We start from the raw sequence: 18,697 nt of genomic DNA on the forward strand, positions 1-18,697 counted from the left end.
AGTAAAATAAATACATAATTAACACATCTGAATAACCCAAAGTTAGGAAGAATGATTTCAGCATAAGCAAGCTACTAGAAGAGCTATGAAGTTGGAGTCAAAACAGAACCAAGGGAAACAAGGGGTATTTGCGGGAAGCTTAAAAAGAAAAATCTGGAAATAGCAGAAACAGTCATGTTATGAACACAAATATCGTTCTGAGACACCATGAAACCTGCCTTTACGTTCAGTGCTTAGGACTCCACTGCCGAAGAAAAATTATGATTTAATTCATTTATAGTTCGCTGCAAAAGATTTGAACACACAAATAAAAAAGTCTGGTTAGATGAGGTGAAATTTGAACTCTTGAAATGTTACGCAACCTGTTTGGATGTCACTACAAAAAGTAGCAGAATTGGGCCAAGATCGACGGGGATATACAAAACTGCAATCTGAAAACATTTCACACTGGTTTACAAGTAGCATATTTTCACTGTGTGCTTCAATTTCAAGCATGGGCGGTTGTAGATAGGGGTCAACAGGGGCCAATGCCCATGTAGAGCTGGTTTTGGCTCCTATTATGCCCCTGTACAGAAATAATCAGCATCAGCTTTGGCACAAACAGCATAACTGAATTTTTCCTTCTGCATGTTTCTTTTTGTTACCTCTACAGTTCTGTTTTAACTCTGATTTAAAAATAGGCTCAGTCATTTTGAGAAGGATTACAAACATTTTCTATTTCTTATTTGATTAAAACTATTATCTGTTTCATTATAAATAAGTCAAAAATATGTACTATTCCTGATTTATGAGTTTACATTGACATAATATTCCCAAGAATATTTAATTTTTATATTGAATCTTTATTCCAAATAAAATAAACATAATGCTTTTGTAAAACTCAATATTTTACTTAGGTCCAAGCTTATTTATTGACCACATATACAGAACTGATACCTTAAGAGCTGTTCCATTAGTTCTTACATTTGTAGTAATATAGTACATAATCTAGAGTTTTCCTTTAAACGCCTTAGTTTTTTGAAAGATTTTGCATTTTGAGACATTTTGAAGGCATTAGGCCACATTACTACCACGGAGAACCTTTATCTGATTATGAGAACCGCACCCATCATCCAATGGTCAGCCAATGAGGTCACAACACATGTGGTCACGCAAATAGCTATGTTGCCATGGACACAAATAATCGGATTGAAGGCCTGATCAGATAAAAAATGTATAATGTATACATGTCAAACTGGAATTCTAATCCAATTCGGTCTGATCGGATTCAATCCTAAAACAGAGGGGTTTATAGTTAAAGCAGCTCAGGTTATCCTAAGCTATCTCTATAGTTATGCTGCTAAAGGCTTAGACTGCTAGAGGACATAGGGATCACTTTCCATCATTCTCCCATTCGGCAGACATTTTAGTTAAATCTCTAACTCTAAGCTCTCTCTAATTTTTATCCTCAGCTTCATCTGCTCTGTTCCCGTTCTTTTTCTATGTCTGCTTCTCGCTCCTTGAACCCCAGTTGGCCTCAGTAGAAGGCTGATCACACTGAGACTGGTTCTGCTGGAGATTTCTTCTTTTTAAAAGGGAAATTTCCTCTCCACTGTCACTACAAGCATGTTTGGTGTGAGTGAATGCTGAAGAGTCAATGAGTCGATGCAATCAGTTTGTTTTCCTTAGATAGAAAACTTTGAACCAGTCTAACTGTATGATCTGGTTGAATTGTCTCCCTTAAGTGCCTTGAGATGACATGTGTTGTGAATTGGCTCTATATAAATAATTTGAATTGAATCAATTGTCTCAAGTACATTGTTTACAAACCAGGCAGCTTCTTCTATTAGGCTACTGAAGCGTTTCTGAAAAATTAAGAGGGTTCCACACAAGCTTAAATGATATCATCTAATTAAACACCTGGTACACATGTGTACACATATGTACTCACATATCATGATTGGATCATTTTATTTAGTGTCAATGTAAACATCTCTGATTTACCAAGATTTAGATCATATCGTGGAAATTTTGCACATGTAACTGTCGCTACTATGACCTTTGACTTAAAGTGGATATTTACTCGTCAGCTATTTATTTTAGATCAACGGCTTTTGAACCTGTTAGGATAATTATCATTGAAGATGTGTGAGTTTATTACACCTTGGTACTGGCTGCCTGTTGCATGGCAGAACTGATGTTTGCCACAATAGTTTATCTAATTAAGACAGTTCCTCTGTCCGGATATACAGTTATAATCTTCATTCTGTACTTGGCAAAGATTTGGGAATGGAATGACAGCGGTGTCCTTCAGCTAAGACCGAGGTATTTTGATAAGGCTGGAGCCATGGATGTTTACTCATCAGCTAACATGTATGATATAATGATGTAAATATGTGGCAGACTGGAGATGTATAAAATGCTTTTTCAACTGTCACTTCCTGAGAGGTGTGCCAAGAGGTGAGCAGCTGCCATTCTGTAAACTCTAAGCAATTTCTGTGATCTGAGTTAAGACCAATTTATACTTCTGACGCGTAGCCTCTGCAACCATCAAAACTGTCCTGATTGGGCGTCAGACGGTCGCAACCCGCGCAGACCTCAAGCGGAAGTTGCTGTCTGTGCGGTCGTCTTTCGGTGCTAGGGCGCGCCATTTTTAAAAACCGAGGAACAAATACAATGGACAACTACGACGAAAGGTTAATCGAGGAGGTACGGAAATACAACCACTTGTACGATGCCTCAGACATGTTTTGGAAAATAAACACTCCAGCGGGCGCCACCGAATAAGTTCTTGTGACCATCCTCCGAAGTTCTCGAATAGGCTCCCCCTAGGGCTTTGGCGGGAAACTGCTGTGCGTCCCTAAAAATTCCAGACCGATGTTGCAGAAGCATACCAGCAAAACTGGTTCGCGACCAGACCCAAGCGACATTTGATGTGTGCGGTTGCAGAAGTATAATCCGTCCTTAAGATTACAAGTTCTATCAGAACCTGTTGTCATTTCTCCAGGTTATTCAATTCATATAAGTTAAGAAGTGCTATTTAAAGAGTTTGTCTCGAGTGATCTCTTTTCACGGAAAAGAACCGGAGAGATAGAGCGTCAAGGTGCAGTTACAGAATCTATCTTTAATAAACCAGAAATACACAACATTTTAACTGGAACTTCAAATTTCAATTGAACTAAATGACATAGATTTTTTCTGCTCCTTTCCCCCTGAATTTGTTCTAAAACCGTCAACGGCTACGTTCACACTGCAGGCCTTGATGTTCAATTCCAATTTTTTTTGCGAAATCCAATTTTTTTACGTTGCCGTTCACATTTCCAAATATATGCAACTTATATCTGATCTCCTGTGTGAACTGCAGTCATACAACCCAAGTGTCCCGCATGCGCAGTAGAGGACGCAATGACGTCACAGGCCAGCATGCTATATGTTTACGGAAGTAAACATGGATGGCAGTGCTGGGGCGCATCTAGCGATCTTTTCCAACCAGTAAAAACAGAATCTTTTCAATATGGTTAAACGTAATACTGCTCTCCGCATCATCATCTGCCATGGTTGTTGTCTTTCTTGCCGCTTCTTCATAGAAAGACGCAGAATAGTGACTTTTGTCGGGTATTAATGACGTTCAGGTCGGATGAATCTGACCGCATTTGAAAAGATCAGATTCGTATTGGATTCAGGACCACATAGCCACGTGGCCTGGGTCGCATTGGGGAAAAAATCAGATCTGTGTTGTTCAGACAGCCATGAAAAGATCAGATTCAGGTCGCATATGGGCAAAAAAATTGGATTTGAGTCACTTTAGGCTGCAGTGTGAACGTAGCCTAAGATTTCAAATCCTTTTAGCTCTAAGCGGCCGCATTTTGTGCTTATAACTCTGGCTGGCTGTGCACATAAGCCTCAAGAACGGAAGAAGATTTTATTTTGTTTTTTTTAGCAGGAGGAATGTTAAATACAATTTGTTCCAATGCAAAAATATTTAAATGTTCCTTTTTTGTTTTAAATGTTTATTTGCGTAAAGTCATAAAGCAGATGCAGAGCACAGACTCCTCCAGCCGTCGCCACAGGTGCATTTTTGTGATGATCACGTGTGGACACGCCCCGCCCCGCCGCCCCCATTAAAGTGCAGTAAAAGTCGTCGCTCTCTTTCCACCGAGCGGACAAACCCACAGAGAGGCAGCAGGGAGGAGAGGAGCGGAAACTAACCAGCGGATCCTGCATGGGTGCAAGACGCGATCGATTAAACCCTAATAAAAAACTCCCGGAAACGCAGAAGATCTGGAACCACAACGAAAGGACGCAGAGGAGGCCAGCCAGGTAAGTCACAGCTTCTCTGTGGGCACCCACGCGTGTCTGCGCTCCGGGTCGGTGCGGTTGCGCGTCAGCCTTTTTTTTTCCTTTTCCCCAGCTCAGACTGAAGGCTCTGAAGGTGCGTGCGTGGAGTGCGTGACAGACGAGCCCTCGGTCTGCATCCATCATTTACAAGCTGCAGTTTTTGCGCGGTGGCTGCAGACACGTAGAGAATTCCCACGCGAAGTGATTGAGTTTTAAAGCCACTGTGTCCAAGTGAGTAGAACAGGGTTAAAGTGCAATTAATGATAAGTGGAAGTGATATCACGGTGCGTTCACCTCTCCTATCAGCCTTTGCGTTTAGTTGTAATGATTTTTTTTCACGCGCAACCGTTATCATGTGGATCATCATTCTGCGTGGATCAGACACGTATCACAACATGATTTAGTGAATTAACGCCTCTTTCTCTGTGTGTGTGTGTGTGTGTGTGTGTCCGCCCCCTCCTCCTCCCATTCTCCAGCTCGAATAGGCTGCAGCGCCAGAAAGGCGGCTTGGTGCACGCTGGAAATTCAATTGGTGGAACCAGGGAGGCAGCCCCGGCCTTTTTCCACTGCAGGAAACCGAAGGAGGAAGCGGCTTCTGCAGCAGCAGTGTCTGCAGCGGAGGGCCTGCTCTGCTGCACCGCACCAGGGAGCCAAACTGTGCAGGATGCGCCGCTGCAGCTGAAGGCGCACAGACTCCAGCTTGTCCCGGAGCTCTGCAGGAATTCCGCTCAGGAATTCGGTCCAACCGGTCTCTGACCACAGCGGCTCAGCATTTCCAGGTTTTTTTTTTTTTTTTTGACGCCATTCTTCCTCCGGGGGAGCCCAGCGGTGGCCCTCGGCGGGCTTGCTGTGGAAATGTAAACACAAGTCGGGCTGGATTTTAAACTACGCACACGTCCCACCCCCCTCCTCCTCCTCCTCCGCCGCCCGAGATGGAGAAGGTCGACTCGGAGCAGGAGGGAGACGCAGAGCCGCCCATGCACAACGTCCATGGAACCAACCGCAGCCGGCCGTCCTCTTACCGGGCCCTGCGCAGCGCGGTGTCCACCTTGGCTCGCCTGGATGACTTCAGCCGAGAGAAGATCGGGGCGGGCTTCTTCTCCGAGGTGTTCAAGGTGAGTGAGAGAGCACACCCATCCTGCGAGAGGAATCTGGTCCAAACTGGGCCTTATAGACCAATTATTTCAATTTGGAGGGGATATAAAACATTTTGCATGTTTGTTAAGATCTCTGGAGAAGAAGCATTGAAAGGGAAACTCTAATAATTGTCTGTGTTCAGATCCTTTCAGCTACCTGTCCCTTTATTAATCAAGTAAAATGGAGTGCTGCACACTGCTGGTTAGCTTGCTGAAAGAAGCCCACCACTGTTTCTTTGTTTTGTTTTTATTCTGACTGAAAGAAGGATTGGATTACTTCTATTTCTAAGCCTCCATAGTCAGGGGCGGAGCTAGATGGGTGGCCATGGCCACCCTTGGCCAATCATTGGCCACCCCTACCATTTTTTCCCTCAAATACAGATGGTGGCAACAGTAATACTCTCAAGTGGAATATTCAAAACATTTAAATTTTTAATATATTAACATTTACTTGACAACAAAAACATCTACTTTCAGCCACCCCTCAGTATACATTGGTTATTGCATGCCCACCCTTATAAAAACGTTCTGGCTACGCCTCTGTCCATAGTTTATATTATCTCTCTAAGACATTGATCTATGTGATGGAATTGGCCAAAGGTTTTTATTTTAACAAAGGAAAGTCTCAGAGCACAGACATACCTGATTGCAACTATACTGCTGAGTTTAGAGGCCCAGATGCAGCAGGACTCTGCTAGAGGCAGTTTATAGGCAGCATAGGGGGATGCTCAGGGCGCCATTATAAGTGGGCGCATGAGCAACAGACTTGGCAATAAAACTTTATTCCAAATTCTTTTTTAGGATCTGCTTATTGAATTTGTTTATATTTAGCTGTATGTAGCAAAGTAACAAAAACTGGATGTCAAGCCTCTTCAATAGTTGTTTCTATTTCAAATTCATGCAAAACTATTCTGTTTTCTGCTAATTTTCGCCATTTAATACTTCTATTAAAAAAGAAATACAATTAAGATTGTATATGAATAGGTTTATTCGCATGATTACTCTTGAGAACACAATTGCAGTAGCAGATGTAAACGCATAAGATATGTCCATATTTCAGCCACAGCTCTAGTGCTCTTCTCACTCACTAAATGTAACACAAACTCGTTCTTCTTGTGAATCCTAATATGTTGCACCAGCATTCTCATATTTCTTCCAATCTTCATACAAGACAGTAAGGTCCTGTTGCATATCACTAAACTTGTGTAATGCAAGAAAAAAGCATTGCAGTTTTGAAAAATGTGTTAATTTTGATCAGGCTGATAAACCACCCTTATTAAAGTGTAAAAACTTTTTTAATGGAAAAACTTTTTTTTTTTTTTTTTCTTGTTTCCTAAAGTTGAAGTGTTTCCATTTAGCATATTCTATTTTAATCACAATTTTCTCAGTTTGATGGTAAATAGAGACGCAAATAGTTGGTTATTAGCTGTTTTAAGACGTCTATGTAACCTTTTATTAAAAATTATTCCACATATTTATATATAACCATACTTATTCTTGTAGAAACAAGATTTTACTTTCTGTGGACTGTCACAAAAATGAAGATTTCCACATCTGTCCTACATTTGCAGAAACTTACCTCACTGGACCCTACCTCCAGTGTCTTAGCAGGTTGTCCAGTAGATTTGCTAGTTTTGCTCTGTCCATCAGTCTTTGCCTTTGGGCAAAACATTCACACCTGCTTTGCCAAATTGCAATGTCAGCCTTGCTTCTTCCAGTCTGCACTCGAGCAGCTGTGGCTACAATGTAGTTTACCACCATCAGCGTGGGAATGTTTAAATGATTGACAGGTTTCATATGGGTGCATCAAATCCTTAAAAAAAGCTTGAATTTTAATGTTTTGCATTTTGTCTGGTCCTTGTAAATGCTTCATATTTTAATTATACTTATTAGTGCTGCAACTAACAATTATTTTTGCAAATCGATTCATCTGTGGATTATTTTATTGATTAATAATCTTATAGCCATCAAGTCTTTTAAAGAAGACTTTTTATGAAATCAAACCATGTGAAACTACAGCATTTCCACTTGTGGAGTTCTGGCGAGCATATTGACAGACAAAATATATATATATGTTTATACATTCTTGGTATAATTACTGCTCTAAGTCTGCTGCTCTGTCAGCTCAAGGCATGTTTTATAGACTCTATATGATCGATTACTAAATTAGTTGATCATTTCAATAATTGATTAATCCATATTGTTTCAGCCACACTTATTATTAAGGGAAAATAACCAACATTTTGCATGTGCACAAATTTGTGTCACCTTATACAATATAAAACTCGTTAAGGTATTCAAAAACCTTGCAAACTGATCTTGCAAGTTCTTGAAAAGTACTTGAATTAGACCATGAAAAGTTGTATGAAGCCTGTGTTGAATGTAGCATAAAGCTTTTTGAGGTCTCTGGAAAAGTGCTAAAACAAATACAGGCCATTTACCATTTCTTCAGACATTCTGTAGTTCTGCAGCGCTGCTAATTTTTGAAACTGACAGCAAAAGTGACCAAACTCTAGGAGGCTCGGTTTAGCTTTGATGGACAGTCTGCTGCAATACTTATTTGACATTAAGGCTATCTAAAACACACATAACAAATGTATCACAATACTTAGGTGTTTTTTTTTTTTTTAGAAGACTACCTGGGAAAAAGGAAAAAAAAAAAAAAAGTAACCTTTTCCTGATAGTCTATCTGGTTTTGCTGAGTTGGTTCCCAAAAAAGCCATGGACAGGGCAACAGGCTTACCGTACCTTATCTTCTATGTTCCCCATTATTGTGGGACAGAAGCATTGTTACATCTCAAGCATCCTTGCTATGATGCCCCCCCCCCTTTATTTTATTCAGTGGTGCGACCACCATTGCAATTTCCTGGCTACCCCACTGGCCAGTGTAAACTGTAATAGCATCAGTTTAGCATTTCATCCCTTTATGCACAGCGAGCGACGTAACTTAAAAATCACATAATAAACCAAGACATGAGTAGGTGTTTTCTTAAATCTTTATGATTTACCACAATAGTAGATTCAAAACCTGAAAGTATGGCTTAGTTTCAGTGTGCCCCCCTAAGATTTTTAGTGGCCCCATCTGGCCACCCCTATGAAACATCTCTGGAGGAGCCACTGATTGCAATGAACAACTTGAGCTCTGATCTAGCTCCAGCAGTAAGGTAGATTTAATACCGTTCCCCTTATTTGACATGTTGATGAGTAGCGGTCGGCTAGGTTAATAAAAAGGACTCTACACTTAATTACTCTATTAAAGGAGATACAAATCTGACCCCTCTGAAATGCCTAATGTGATGGAAAACCAGAAGGCTGTCCTGGTTTGGAAAAAAACCATAGACAATGTAACATTGGCTACCCGCCCAACCAATATAAACTTGTTTTGCTCACATCAATCTATGCCGAGTGAAACTGTAATGGTCAATGTTGATTTAGCAGCGGAAGGAAACGTTGCTTCATGTCTATTTGCAGATAGTAGCAATTAGATTACGCAATACGCTTTTAGTTAGAAATGTCTGTGTAAATAAGGTTCAAACCACATTATGATTACCTAAAATAAAAGTTTGCCGTGTGAATCGCATACATCGCGTGATTAAAACCCTGCATGTATTTGTTTAGCAAAGCTGACTGAAGTATTGACCTCTTGTCATCCTTATTGACCAACTTGAGGTCTCGCATTGTGTGAAACCAGTGTTATCTATGGCAACCAGTGCATACAATACCAAACGTGCTAGAAGGGAGGGGTATGGTTAATAATTGTAATAACTGTTGCTGAATTCTGCCCTAATGGATATAAATCATGCACCTTTTTTTCTGTGTGCGTGTTTGTCTGTGTGAAAGATGAGACAGTCAGGACGGATAGATCAGGTGCATGCGTGTGTAACCCTATGCTGCTCTCCCTGTGTGGGCCAGCAGCCACCTTCACCTGTTCGACATGCTTCTACTCACTTCCATAGAGCCTAATTGCAGGGAATGTATCATTAATAAGGGTGTTTGATATGGTGTGTTACAAAGAGCGGCTTATCAAGGAGCAAATTGGGTCACCTGAGAGGCCATTTTAAAATAAGAGAAGGAAAAAAAGACTTTAAACAGGTCTACGGTTTTATTTTTCTTGTAATCCGGATGACAGGATGGGGTAGACCTTTTAGAATACTGTGGAAAGTACAAATAAAGTCATAATGCATTCATTGTAAAACTTATTGTTCACCCAAATCTCTTTTTTGGTTTTGTTTTTTGTCTCAAAAAAGAACATTGTTAATGGTATTGTTATACTATGGTTAAATCCCCTTCAACCACACCTACATTTAACATTAGAAAAGCCCTGTTGTCTGGATAATTTCTTTGTTTAACATCTGAATGTTTAAAATAATAAAAAAAATGTTGATCAGGGAGTTGATTAAAGAGCTGCTTTATTATAGTAATTTGTCCCATTTGCTTACAAAGCAGTAATTTTCTAGCTTTAGCTTTCCTAAATGTATTAAATACATTGATTGATAGGAGGTGTAGCCAGACTGTGGGCTGGTGGTGTTTCTGTCCTCATCTTCTCTGTCACAGAAATTGAAAAAAGTATAATCCGCAGGATGAGCTGGTCTCTCATTGTGACGCGTGTTCTTCAGCTGGCAAAGTTTCAGGAATGTTCTGAAACATCCTAAAGTTGTCTTTCCCCCGTGCCTCCGTAAGATCTTCAAGAAACACCAGTATGTCCTCGAGCATGCATCCAGTAAGCGTAAAATGTGATAGGAGGGTGAAAGGTGTAGAAAACAAATCTCTTGAATATCTAATATCTGTGCTGCATGTAAACGTGTTAGATCTGATATAGTTATCGGATTTCTGCTGTGCAGCTAAGCATACTAAATGCAGAATATGTAGGTCAACTGCAACAGAAATGAATACAAATTTCAAGAAAATGTTGTATTTGATCATTTTCCTAATATTGTAGAGCTTCAATCGTAATTTAAGTTTTAAATGAACAAGTTTTTCTGCACATTTCCTTATTGCAAACTAGGGCTGCAACTAACGATTATTATGCAAATCGATTAATCTGTCAATTATTTTTCCGATTGATTAATAATCTGATACAAAAAGGTTCCTTAAAGAAAAATTTTTACGAAAATGAACCGGGCGAGAACTTTTCCATTTGAGGAGTTCAGGATGGAGCATACTGATGGATGAAAAAGTTTATCTTCAATGCAAAATGTTGAGAGATTTTCCACAATTCTGATATAATTACTGTTCTAATTGGATTTCTCTTCCAGCTAAAGGCATGTTTTAGAGTCTCTATACTCCAGTTAATGATTGATCACTGAATTAGTTGACGATTATTTCAATAATCGATCGTCACGATTAATTGTTTTAGCCCTAATACAAACATGTCTATGTATCATGGATGATAACTGCAGTCCAGGGCATCAGAATACCATGATTTGCTTATTTTGTTTGAGAATACATTTTTTTTTTACTGTTTATCACTTCTTTAATTTGATTCCCTGAAATCACTTGGTGTGTCCCACTCTTCTCAGAAGTCTGCTAATCTGTCCACTTATAAGTGGATCTCTGTATAAATACAGACTTACATTTAAAACACATTACCTTGAGCAACACTGCCATGGACATACAGGGTGGTGGCAGTATCATTCTAAAGGAATGTACACACCTGCTCCACTCTGACAAGATGAATTGCATAATTGGGTCATAAGATTGAACTTTTTTAAATTTTTCTGCAATGATAATCGTAAGATGTGTTGCTGGATGGAAGCTGAGGATGGAAGCTTTTCTTCAATTCTGTTTTTCTTTGAGTACATTTCATGGTGCAGGGTGTTCGGTCCTATTGATTTATTATCAGTCAGCGATTTAACCTCACGTGGATCAGTGCATGGATCTGTTCCTTGTTTAAAGTTCGATATGTGGTGACGTACACCACTGGCTGGGACCATAAAGTCATTGAAGATAGGTTTTTTTTTTTTTTTTTTTTTAAGATTAGCTTGGCTTAGAATTGACATGGTTTATGCTGACTTTGATGAATTAACAAAATGTTATTTTAAGTCATCCATTCAGCACAGGTTCCATTGCCTTGCTGATTAGTGTTTTTTTTTTTTTTGTTTCATTACAAAGAGTGTCTATATTTAGAAATGCTTTCATTAGAAACATGGCATCTTGCTTAAACTCTTTTATATCTTTTTTTTTTTTTTTTCATCCAGTTGCATGCTTTTGAGAATGTGATTTACTATTTTAAAGGGTTATCCAGAGATTCTATACTGGATGTTTAGTGAGATCAGTCTTTTTTTTTGTTGTTGCAACTTTCCGTTTTGTAAAGCTACCACTGGAGGACTTCTGCAGATGATCTTGTCAGATGGGTCTGTCTTGATCCTAAATTCTAGTGTAAAACTTGTTATTGTTTAGTTTATGTACCCATATGTAAACCTTGTTCCTCTTAGAAGTGGTTACTAAAGGGAAGGGAGGGACTTTAAATCTTCCATTTAAACACTTTCTGGTTTCTCCTCTGTTCTCCTCCACCCTTTTCACTTTGTGGCCTGTCCCTTCACTTGCCCTTTTGAATGGCTAATCAACATGCAAATGCCACCATGTTTACAGCTGGTTTGTCAATTTGGCGCTTAGCGGTGAATCAACCCGTCCTTTGATAGCGCAATATAAATGCAAAATTGTTACTGCAGCTATCTGTTACATTTCAAAGTTTGCTGACATGCATGACTGAACAGTTGCTGCTGTATCCTGGTGGAGTTCGGAGGAAATGGCCATGGCCAATGTACAGAATAAGCTGGCTCAGATGGGGGGTGTTTAATGAATTTAGGCTGGGTTTAATGTTAATGGGGGCTGCGCTGAGATTACTGCCTTGATATGGATGCTCTGCAGCTTGGTTACAGAAAGTCTGACCTCTTCTGTGCAGGTCTATGCTGCTGGTGAGCTTCAGTCCTGAGTGCAGATCAATGGAGGATCCCTGCAGGCAACGTTTCACCTTGTCTGGGTGCAATTGCGCAATCTGAAGGGGGTTGGAATAAAAAGGCAGGGGAAATGCAGGGTGGGGGGTTCTTTTGTTTAAAGAAAAATCCTTCACTTGCCATTTTATTATTTCGATAGTCTCTAAAGAGGTTTCATGTAATACCAGTGCTTTTCTCTCGCTTCTGTTTTTACTTCTGCATCAGCCTCAGAAATCTACAGAAGCAATAAAACTCCCATCAATCAGACATAAATGACTGCATCAGTCAGCAGTTCAGATAACTCGAAGGACATGATTACTTGTTTGCCATTTTTATAGGCCTGCAAGGTTCAGAACAAACAGCTCAGATTTGTTTCTAATTGGATTATTGCGTCATGTTTTCAGCTGTTTCCCCTGATAATCGATGGTGTGTTTGCTAATAGATAACACGTGCTCACTATGAAGAGGTTATATCACAGACCTGACTGATTATTAGCTTTGCTTTGTCTGGTCCCCAGCAGAAATCGACCCATAGTTTTTTAATACTGCTGCTGTTACCGATTGTTTTGACATTAGTCTATTGAGCTAAATTGTGGCGTTTGTTTTGGGGGGAAATTAACAAATACACATGCGGAAAAAGTTTGCTCAGTGGGGGAAAAAAATTAAACCTAGTAAAGGTTTCTTTCTTTTTTTTTTTTTTTTGTTTGGGAAAAAAATAAAGCTGGGGGAGTTGAATCAAAAGTAAAAGATTTAGATGTAGGGGAAGAAAAAAAAGGATTAGACCTGAAAACTAAGTTGGTGAAGAAAAAAACTGTTCAGATTCAAGTTTTTTTATTTTTTTTATTTTCCTAACTTTATTTTTCCATCTTGAAACTTCCGGCCATTTTTTTTTTTTTTAAACAAACTTTTATATTTTCTTCCAGGTATACACACCTTTTTTGTTCTGAAGAAGTTTTTCCAGGTTTATTTCATACTTTTTTTTTTTTTTTTTCCAGGTCCCAATGTAGCTCCATATTAGTCTAAGTAAATACTGATATATCCCTCCTATGCATTTTTTGGTTGATTTATGAAGTCAATATTGTTCCTCCATTAATATAATTAAAAATGACATTTCACATAAATCCATAAATTGTACACAAAAAGTCAATTCAACATATCAAGAAAACATGTTGACCATCAAACTTCAGTCAGTGAACACACTTATCTGCCATTGCAAAAAAAGTCAACTAATCCTTGTCTATGTTTAATCTGCTGCATTTTGCAAAGACTTCCATAAACAGTGCAATGTTCTGAAGCTCTTGTGTTTTTACAGCTGCAGCATCAGATGCACAACTCCTATTGAGGTTCTCTTTAAAAACAGCATGTGTCGTTCAGTGGAAGTGTGCCTCTGATAAACAGTTTGTTGCAGAAAACCATATTAACGTTCCATCTTTTTATTTAATATTTTTGGAGGTCTGTCACTTTTGCATTAGCTTTTGCTTCTGCAAATGTGTTTCTCAGGATTCAAGTCTGTGGTAAAGACTATACTGTTGGGTTGCATGGCATAGCTCCTCATCCTGTATATATCGCCCCTACCTCCTGTTTTCCATTCTGTAATCTACATGTAAAGGCCAGAAAATAAACCTCTTGAACATCTATGGTGAGATGTTTTTAGGTGATGATCAAGCACCCGAATTAAGATAAACTACCAAGAGAATACAGCTGCTCTTTAAACATACTTTCTCAATAATCGAAGTTCACATTTTTTTTTTTTTTAGCCAAAGATTTTTTTGTTCTAGTTCTACAAGTGTTCTTTATAGTGCATATTGAACCCTATAAACTTATTCTAAGTTTTTATTTGAAATGAAGTGTGTGCAAATGTCAGGATTTATAAAGGCAAAAATTCAAGATTTTCCTTTTCTTTTTTTTTCTCTCCAGCATTAAGAATGAATTGGAGATGTGCATTTGTCAGCACATCAAATCAAACTTGGTGCAGGGAGTAATTACTGCTGAAAGTAGAGCCCGGGGCGTTTTGCTGTTTCCCGGATCACATTTTCTTAACAATATTACGGGAGCCCAAAAGAACAGACCTGCTTGTTTTAATAGCCCTTCACAGTTTTTATGGAACATCCTGGAGCTCAAGGCGTGTAGAGGGCTTCTCTCCTTTCCCCTAGCTTTTACTTCTCCAAAATCCAATATAATATTTGGGGAGGAAAAAAATGTTGGCAAGGCTAAGGGTTGGGCTTCTGCCTGTTATCTTTGGAGTCTACAAAGCACTGAAAAGAGCATTATTGTAATGACTGGTTGCAACAGAGATGGAAAAACGAGCCTTGAGTGGCTCAGATCCTCTAACATGGTCCAATGATTAAAAAGCAGACAATGGAATTGATTAAAAAGGGGATTAGCGTGGCAGAACAGAAAACCCTTGATTGAAAACTGAATGTCTGCTCATCAGTTTTTTTTGTGACAGTGCAATAGAGTGTAGGAAATGGGTTGCCCAACATCTCTCTGTGGGTTTCTGTGTACAGATCCTCGTCCTGTGGCTGCTGAGCATTACTGAAATTCAACATCAACTTTATTTCTGGATGTTTAATTACTTGTTTCTGATCTATTTACATTTTTTTATAATCTATTATTTTTTTTAGGGTATGTTAAACAAAGACTTGGCTGTGACACTAACTTGAGTTTTGGTGAACTACAACAGTAATCATTTCCTGACAGATCCTGAAATGCCTGAAGCATCTATATTGATTTATGTTTCTTTTTTTTCTTCTAAATCACAAACGCAGTGACACACCCCCAAAAAACGAAAGACATAATAATTGTTTTAGAAAGGAAGGCTGGAAATCACCCAGTGGGACGTGTTGAGATGTGAGCGGTTCTTTGTGCAAACCCTGATTGTTGGAAGAATTTCAGCTCTAGATGGATCCACTGGTGACGAAAGAGCAAGAAGGAAAAACATCCCATTTAAAAAATTTTAGCATTCTAAAACGCATGTGGTGTGCGTTCACGTTGCCTTTAGATGGGGGGGGGTAAGTTTTCCTAAGCCAGTGCAGACTTGAAAACCGGCGTGTTACCGTACCATTAGCGCCTCTCTATCCCCCTTTTGCTGCGTTTGGATCGTGCTCTGCTGCCATTAGGCTTTGTTTATGTTCTGCATGGCCTCACAAACATGAAAGCACGTGATGTGCCTGTCTTTACTTGAACCTCATGTTTTATTACCTAAAATATTTCTAGTAGACCGAGAATCAAGATAATGGTGTAGCTATTACTCAACACCCATGTTTTCCTTTCCATCAGTGTTTTTGTCCCTTCATCTCCAGAGATCGGGGTTGTGTTTACATGGCGTCACAATGAGTTTCCTCCCATCCATTTGTTGGCAGAGCTGTTGTCTTTAGCTAAACCTCAAGGAGGACCGCTCCCCTGTGAGAAGATAAACAAATGGCCCTGTGTTGGCGTCTGTGTGGTGAAATGCATTTATAATGGAGCTGAGCTCTGCTTCATCTTTAGTCGTCGTGAAGCACATACTTTTGTTCAGCCTTAACGAGAGCGTGTTCATTTAAAACAGTTTTAATAATTCTTTATTATTCAAAACTTCTGAAGAAAAACAAAACATTTAGTTCCATCCTCTTACTCTTATACTCTATATATAAAGCACAAAGCCATGCAAAAATTAGCACCTAGTTAAATTAACTTTGTAGCATTTGCAACAAGAGCTGCAACAGTCTGTCAATCTTAAAAATAAATTTATTTTCAAATGTTCCCTTAGGAAAAGGTTTTATTCAGCTTTAGGTACAAATAATTTAATTAAGGTATAGAGGACGATCTTTTATTTCCGGGTGGATCATCTCAATAATTGGTCCTCCTAATTGTCAATCACTCTGATAGATTAACGTAAGGCCGTTTTACGTGTTCGCCCAGTTGGATATCTCTTTCTGCGCATGAGCACTTTAAGGCGTATATATCTAGTGAGCTATGGTTTCAGTCATTGAAGCTCACCTTTTTAAAAAAATAGCTGAGGCTTGTAAGAGAAAAAGTCTACGGAGTGTATGAGAAGGAAAGAAAGGCCTCAGAAGAGCAGATACACTATATTGCCAAAAGTATTTGCTCACCTGCCTTGACTCACATATGAGCTTAAGTGACATCCCGTTCCTAATCCATAGGGTTCAATATGACGTCGGTCCACCCTTTGCAGCTAGAACAGCTTCAACTCTTCTGGGAAGGCTGTCCACAAGGTTTAGGAGTGTGTTTATGGGAATTTTTGACCATTCTTCCAGAAGCGCATTTGTGAGGTCGCACACTGATGTTGGACGAGAAGGCCTGGCTCTCAGTCTCCGCTCTAATTCATCCCAAAGGTGTTCTATCGGGTTGAGGTCAGGACTCTGTGCAGGCCAGTCAAGTTCATCCACACCAGACTCTGTCATCCATGTCTTTATGGACCTTGCTTTGTGCACTGGTGCACAGTCATGTTGGAAGAGGAAGGGGCCAGCTCCAAACTGTTCCCACAAAGTTGGGAGCATGGAATTGTCCAAAATGTCTTGGTATGCTGAAGCATTCAGAGTTCCTTTCACTGGAACTAAGGGGCCAAGCCCAGCTCCTGAAAAACAACCCCACACCATAATCCCCCCTCCACCAAACTTTACACTTGGCACAATGCAGTCAGACAAGTACCGTTCTCCTGGCAACCGCCAAACCCAGACCCGTCCATCAGATTGCCAGATGGAGAAGCGCGATTCGTCACTCCAGAGAACGCGTCTCCACTGCTCTAGAGTCCAGTGGCGGCGTGCTTTACACCACCGCATCCGACGCTTTGCATTGCACTTGGTGATGTATGGCTTGGATGCAGCTGCTCGACCATGGAAACCCATTCCATGAAGCTCTCTGCGCACTGTTCTTGAGCTAATCTGAAGGCCACATGAAGTTTGGAGGTCTGTAGTGATTGACTCTGCAGAAAGTTGGCGACCTCTTCGCACTATGCGCGTCAGCATCCGCTGACCCCGCTCCGTCAGTTTACGTGGCCTACCACTTCGTGGCTGAGTTGCTGTCGTTCCCAAACACTTCCATTTTCTTATAATACAGCTGACAGTTGACTGTGGAATATTTAGGAGCGAGGAAATTTCACGACTGGATTTGTTGCACAGGTGGCATCCTATCACAGTTCCACGCTGGAATTCACTGAGCTCCTGAGAGCGACCCATTCTTTCACAAATGTTTGTAAAAACAGTCTGCATGCCTAGGTGCTTGAATTTATACACCTGTGGCCATGGAAGTGATTGGAACACCTGATTCCAATAATTTGGATGGGTGAGCAAATACTTTTGGCAATATAGTGTATATCCCAGAATGCTCTGTGCGGAGAGCTCTCCTCGCAAAGCATTACAGGATTTGCTGTCACAGTAGCCCCTTTATCGCCATAGGCCGTCCCTACCGACAGTGGCTACTAATAACAAAGATGGCGTACATCAAAATTGCGCGTACATCAAAAATGGCATACATCAAAATTATGACCAATGTATATGGATCAACAATACAATAAACTCCTGCCTCCACAGAATGCTGGATTATGTACTAATGTTTATATGCAACTGTTTGTATGATGGTTGCTTTTGAAAAGGAGATCTTGTTTCAGTGATGATCTGTATAAATCTTATTCATAAAGTAATAAATACATTTCATTTGATATGTGCAAAAGGAAAGAATGACTACAAACTGTCACATTTATGTGGAACAGAAGGCTTGATTTACAATCAACCAACCCCTTAAAGATTGTTGGAAAAACCTGTGAATTGATTTACTTGGAGTCGGTGCTATCTGTTAAAGCATAAAGTTCATAATTCTTTACTGTTTTCAGTCACATTGTGACTCTGGTTTGGTCCTGACAATTCATCACAATTTCCACTGCACCTCACATAATAGGTTGATTTAAAGCTTTTAGAAGCTTATATACACAACTCTACTGCAGCTTATCTTCGCCCTGAAGTCTATTCAATATTTATGAAAGTTACCCTGAAAGTAAGCGGGTTGAAATTCTGAGAATTTGCTCATGAAGACGATGTTGTCACTTGAGGCCCGGTTCTAAAAAGCTTAATGACTCTCGTTTCCATCTATGAAATCCAGATTATGTTTCAGCATGTTAGCTGACCAAACAATCGCAATGTTTAAACTGAAGAGTAATGCGTCAGTATTTACGCTTTGCTTTAATGCACAGTGGCCTCAGAAAAAAGTCAAATGATCTCTGCTGCTGTTTTATTCCTCTGCTCACCAATAGTTTTGCAAATACACACCAAGATACATTTTCTGTCTACAGCAGGCTCTACAGTTACTAATCAAA

The 18,697-nt window shown here is 39.7% G+C and overlaps 1 protein-coding gene across 3 annotated transcripts in view; it reads left to right on the plus strand.

Moving 5' to 3' along the window:
* Window positions 1-4,087: 4,087 nt before the first annotated feature.
* tesk1b (testis associated actin remodelling kinase 1b) overlaps window positions 4,088-18,697 on the plus strand; it is a 42,041-nt gene continuing 27,431 nt past the window's right edge. Inside the window, exons 1-3 of one of the 3 annotated variants that reach the window (XM_038270349.1) lie at window positions 4,088-4,299; window positions 4,391-4,548; window positions 4,794-5,432. In XM_038270349.1, coding sequence (XP_038126277.1) covers window positions 5,250-5,432 — 183 coding nt within the window. In that variant the 5' untranslated portion in view covers window positions 4,088-4,299; window positions 4,391-4,548; window positions 4,794-5,249. The remainder of the gene's footprint in view (window positions 4,300-4,390; window positions 4,549-4,793; window positions 5,433-18,697) is intronic. The other 2 variants (XM_038270352.1, XM_038270350.1) reach the window with 2 other exon arrangements.

The sequence above is a fragment of the Cyprinodon tularosa genome, unplaced genomic scaffold (assembly GCF_016077235.1).
Source record: "Cyprinodon tularosa strain WSP-4 unplaced genomic scaffold, ASM1607723v1 ctg76, whole genome shotgun sequence".
In the NCBI taxonomy this organism is placed as follows: domain Eukaryota; kingdom Metazoa; phylum Chordata; class Actinopteri; order Cyprinodontiformes; family Cyprinodontidae; genus Cyprinodon; species Cyprinodon tularosa.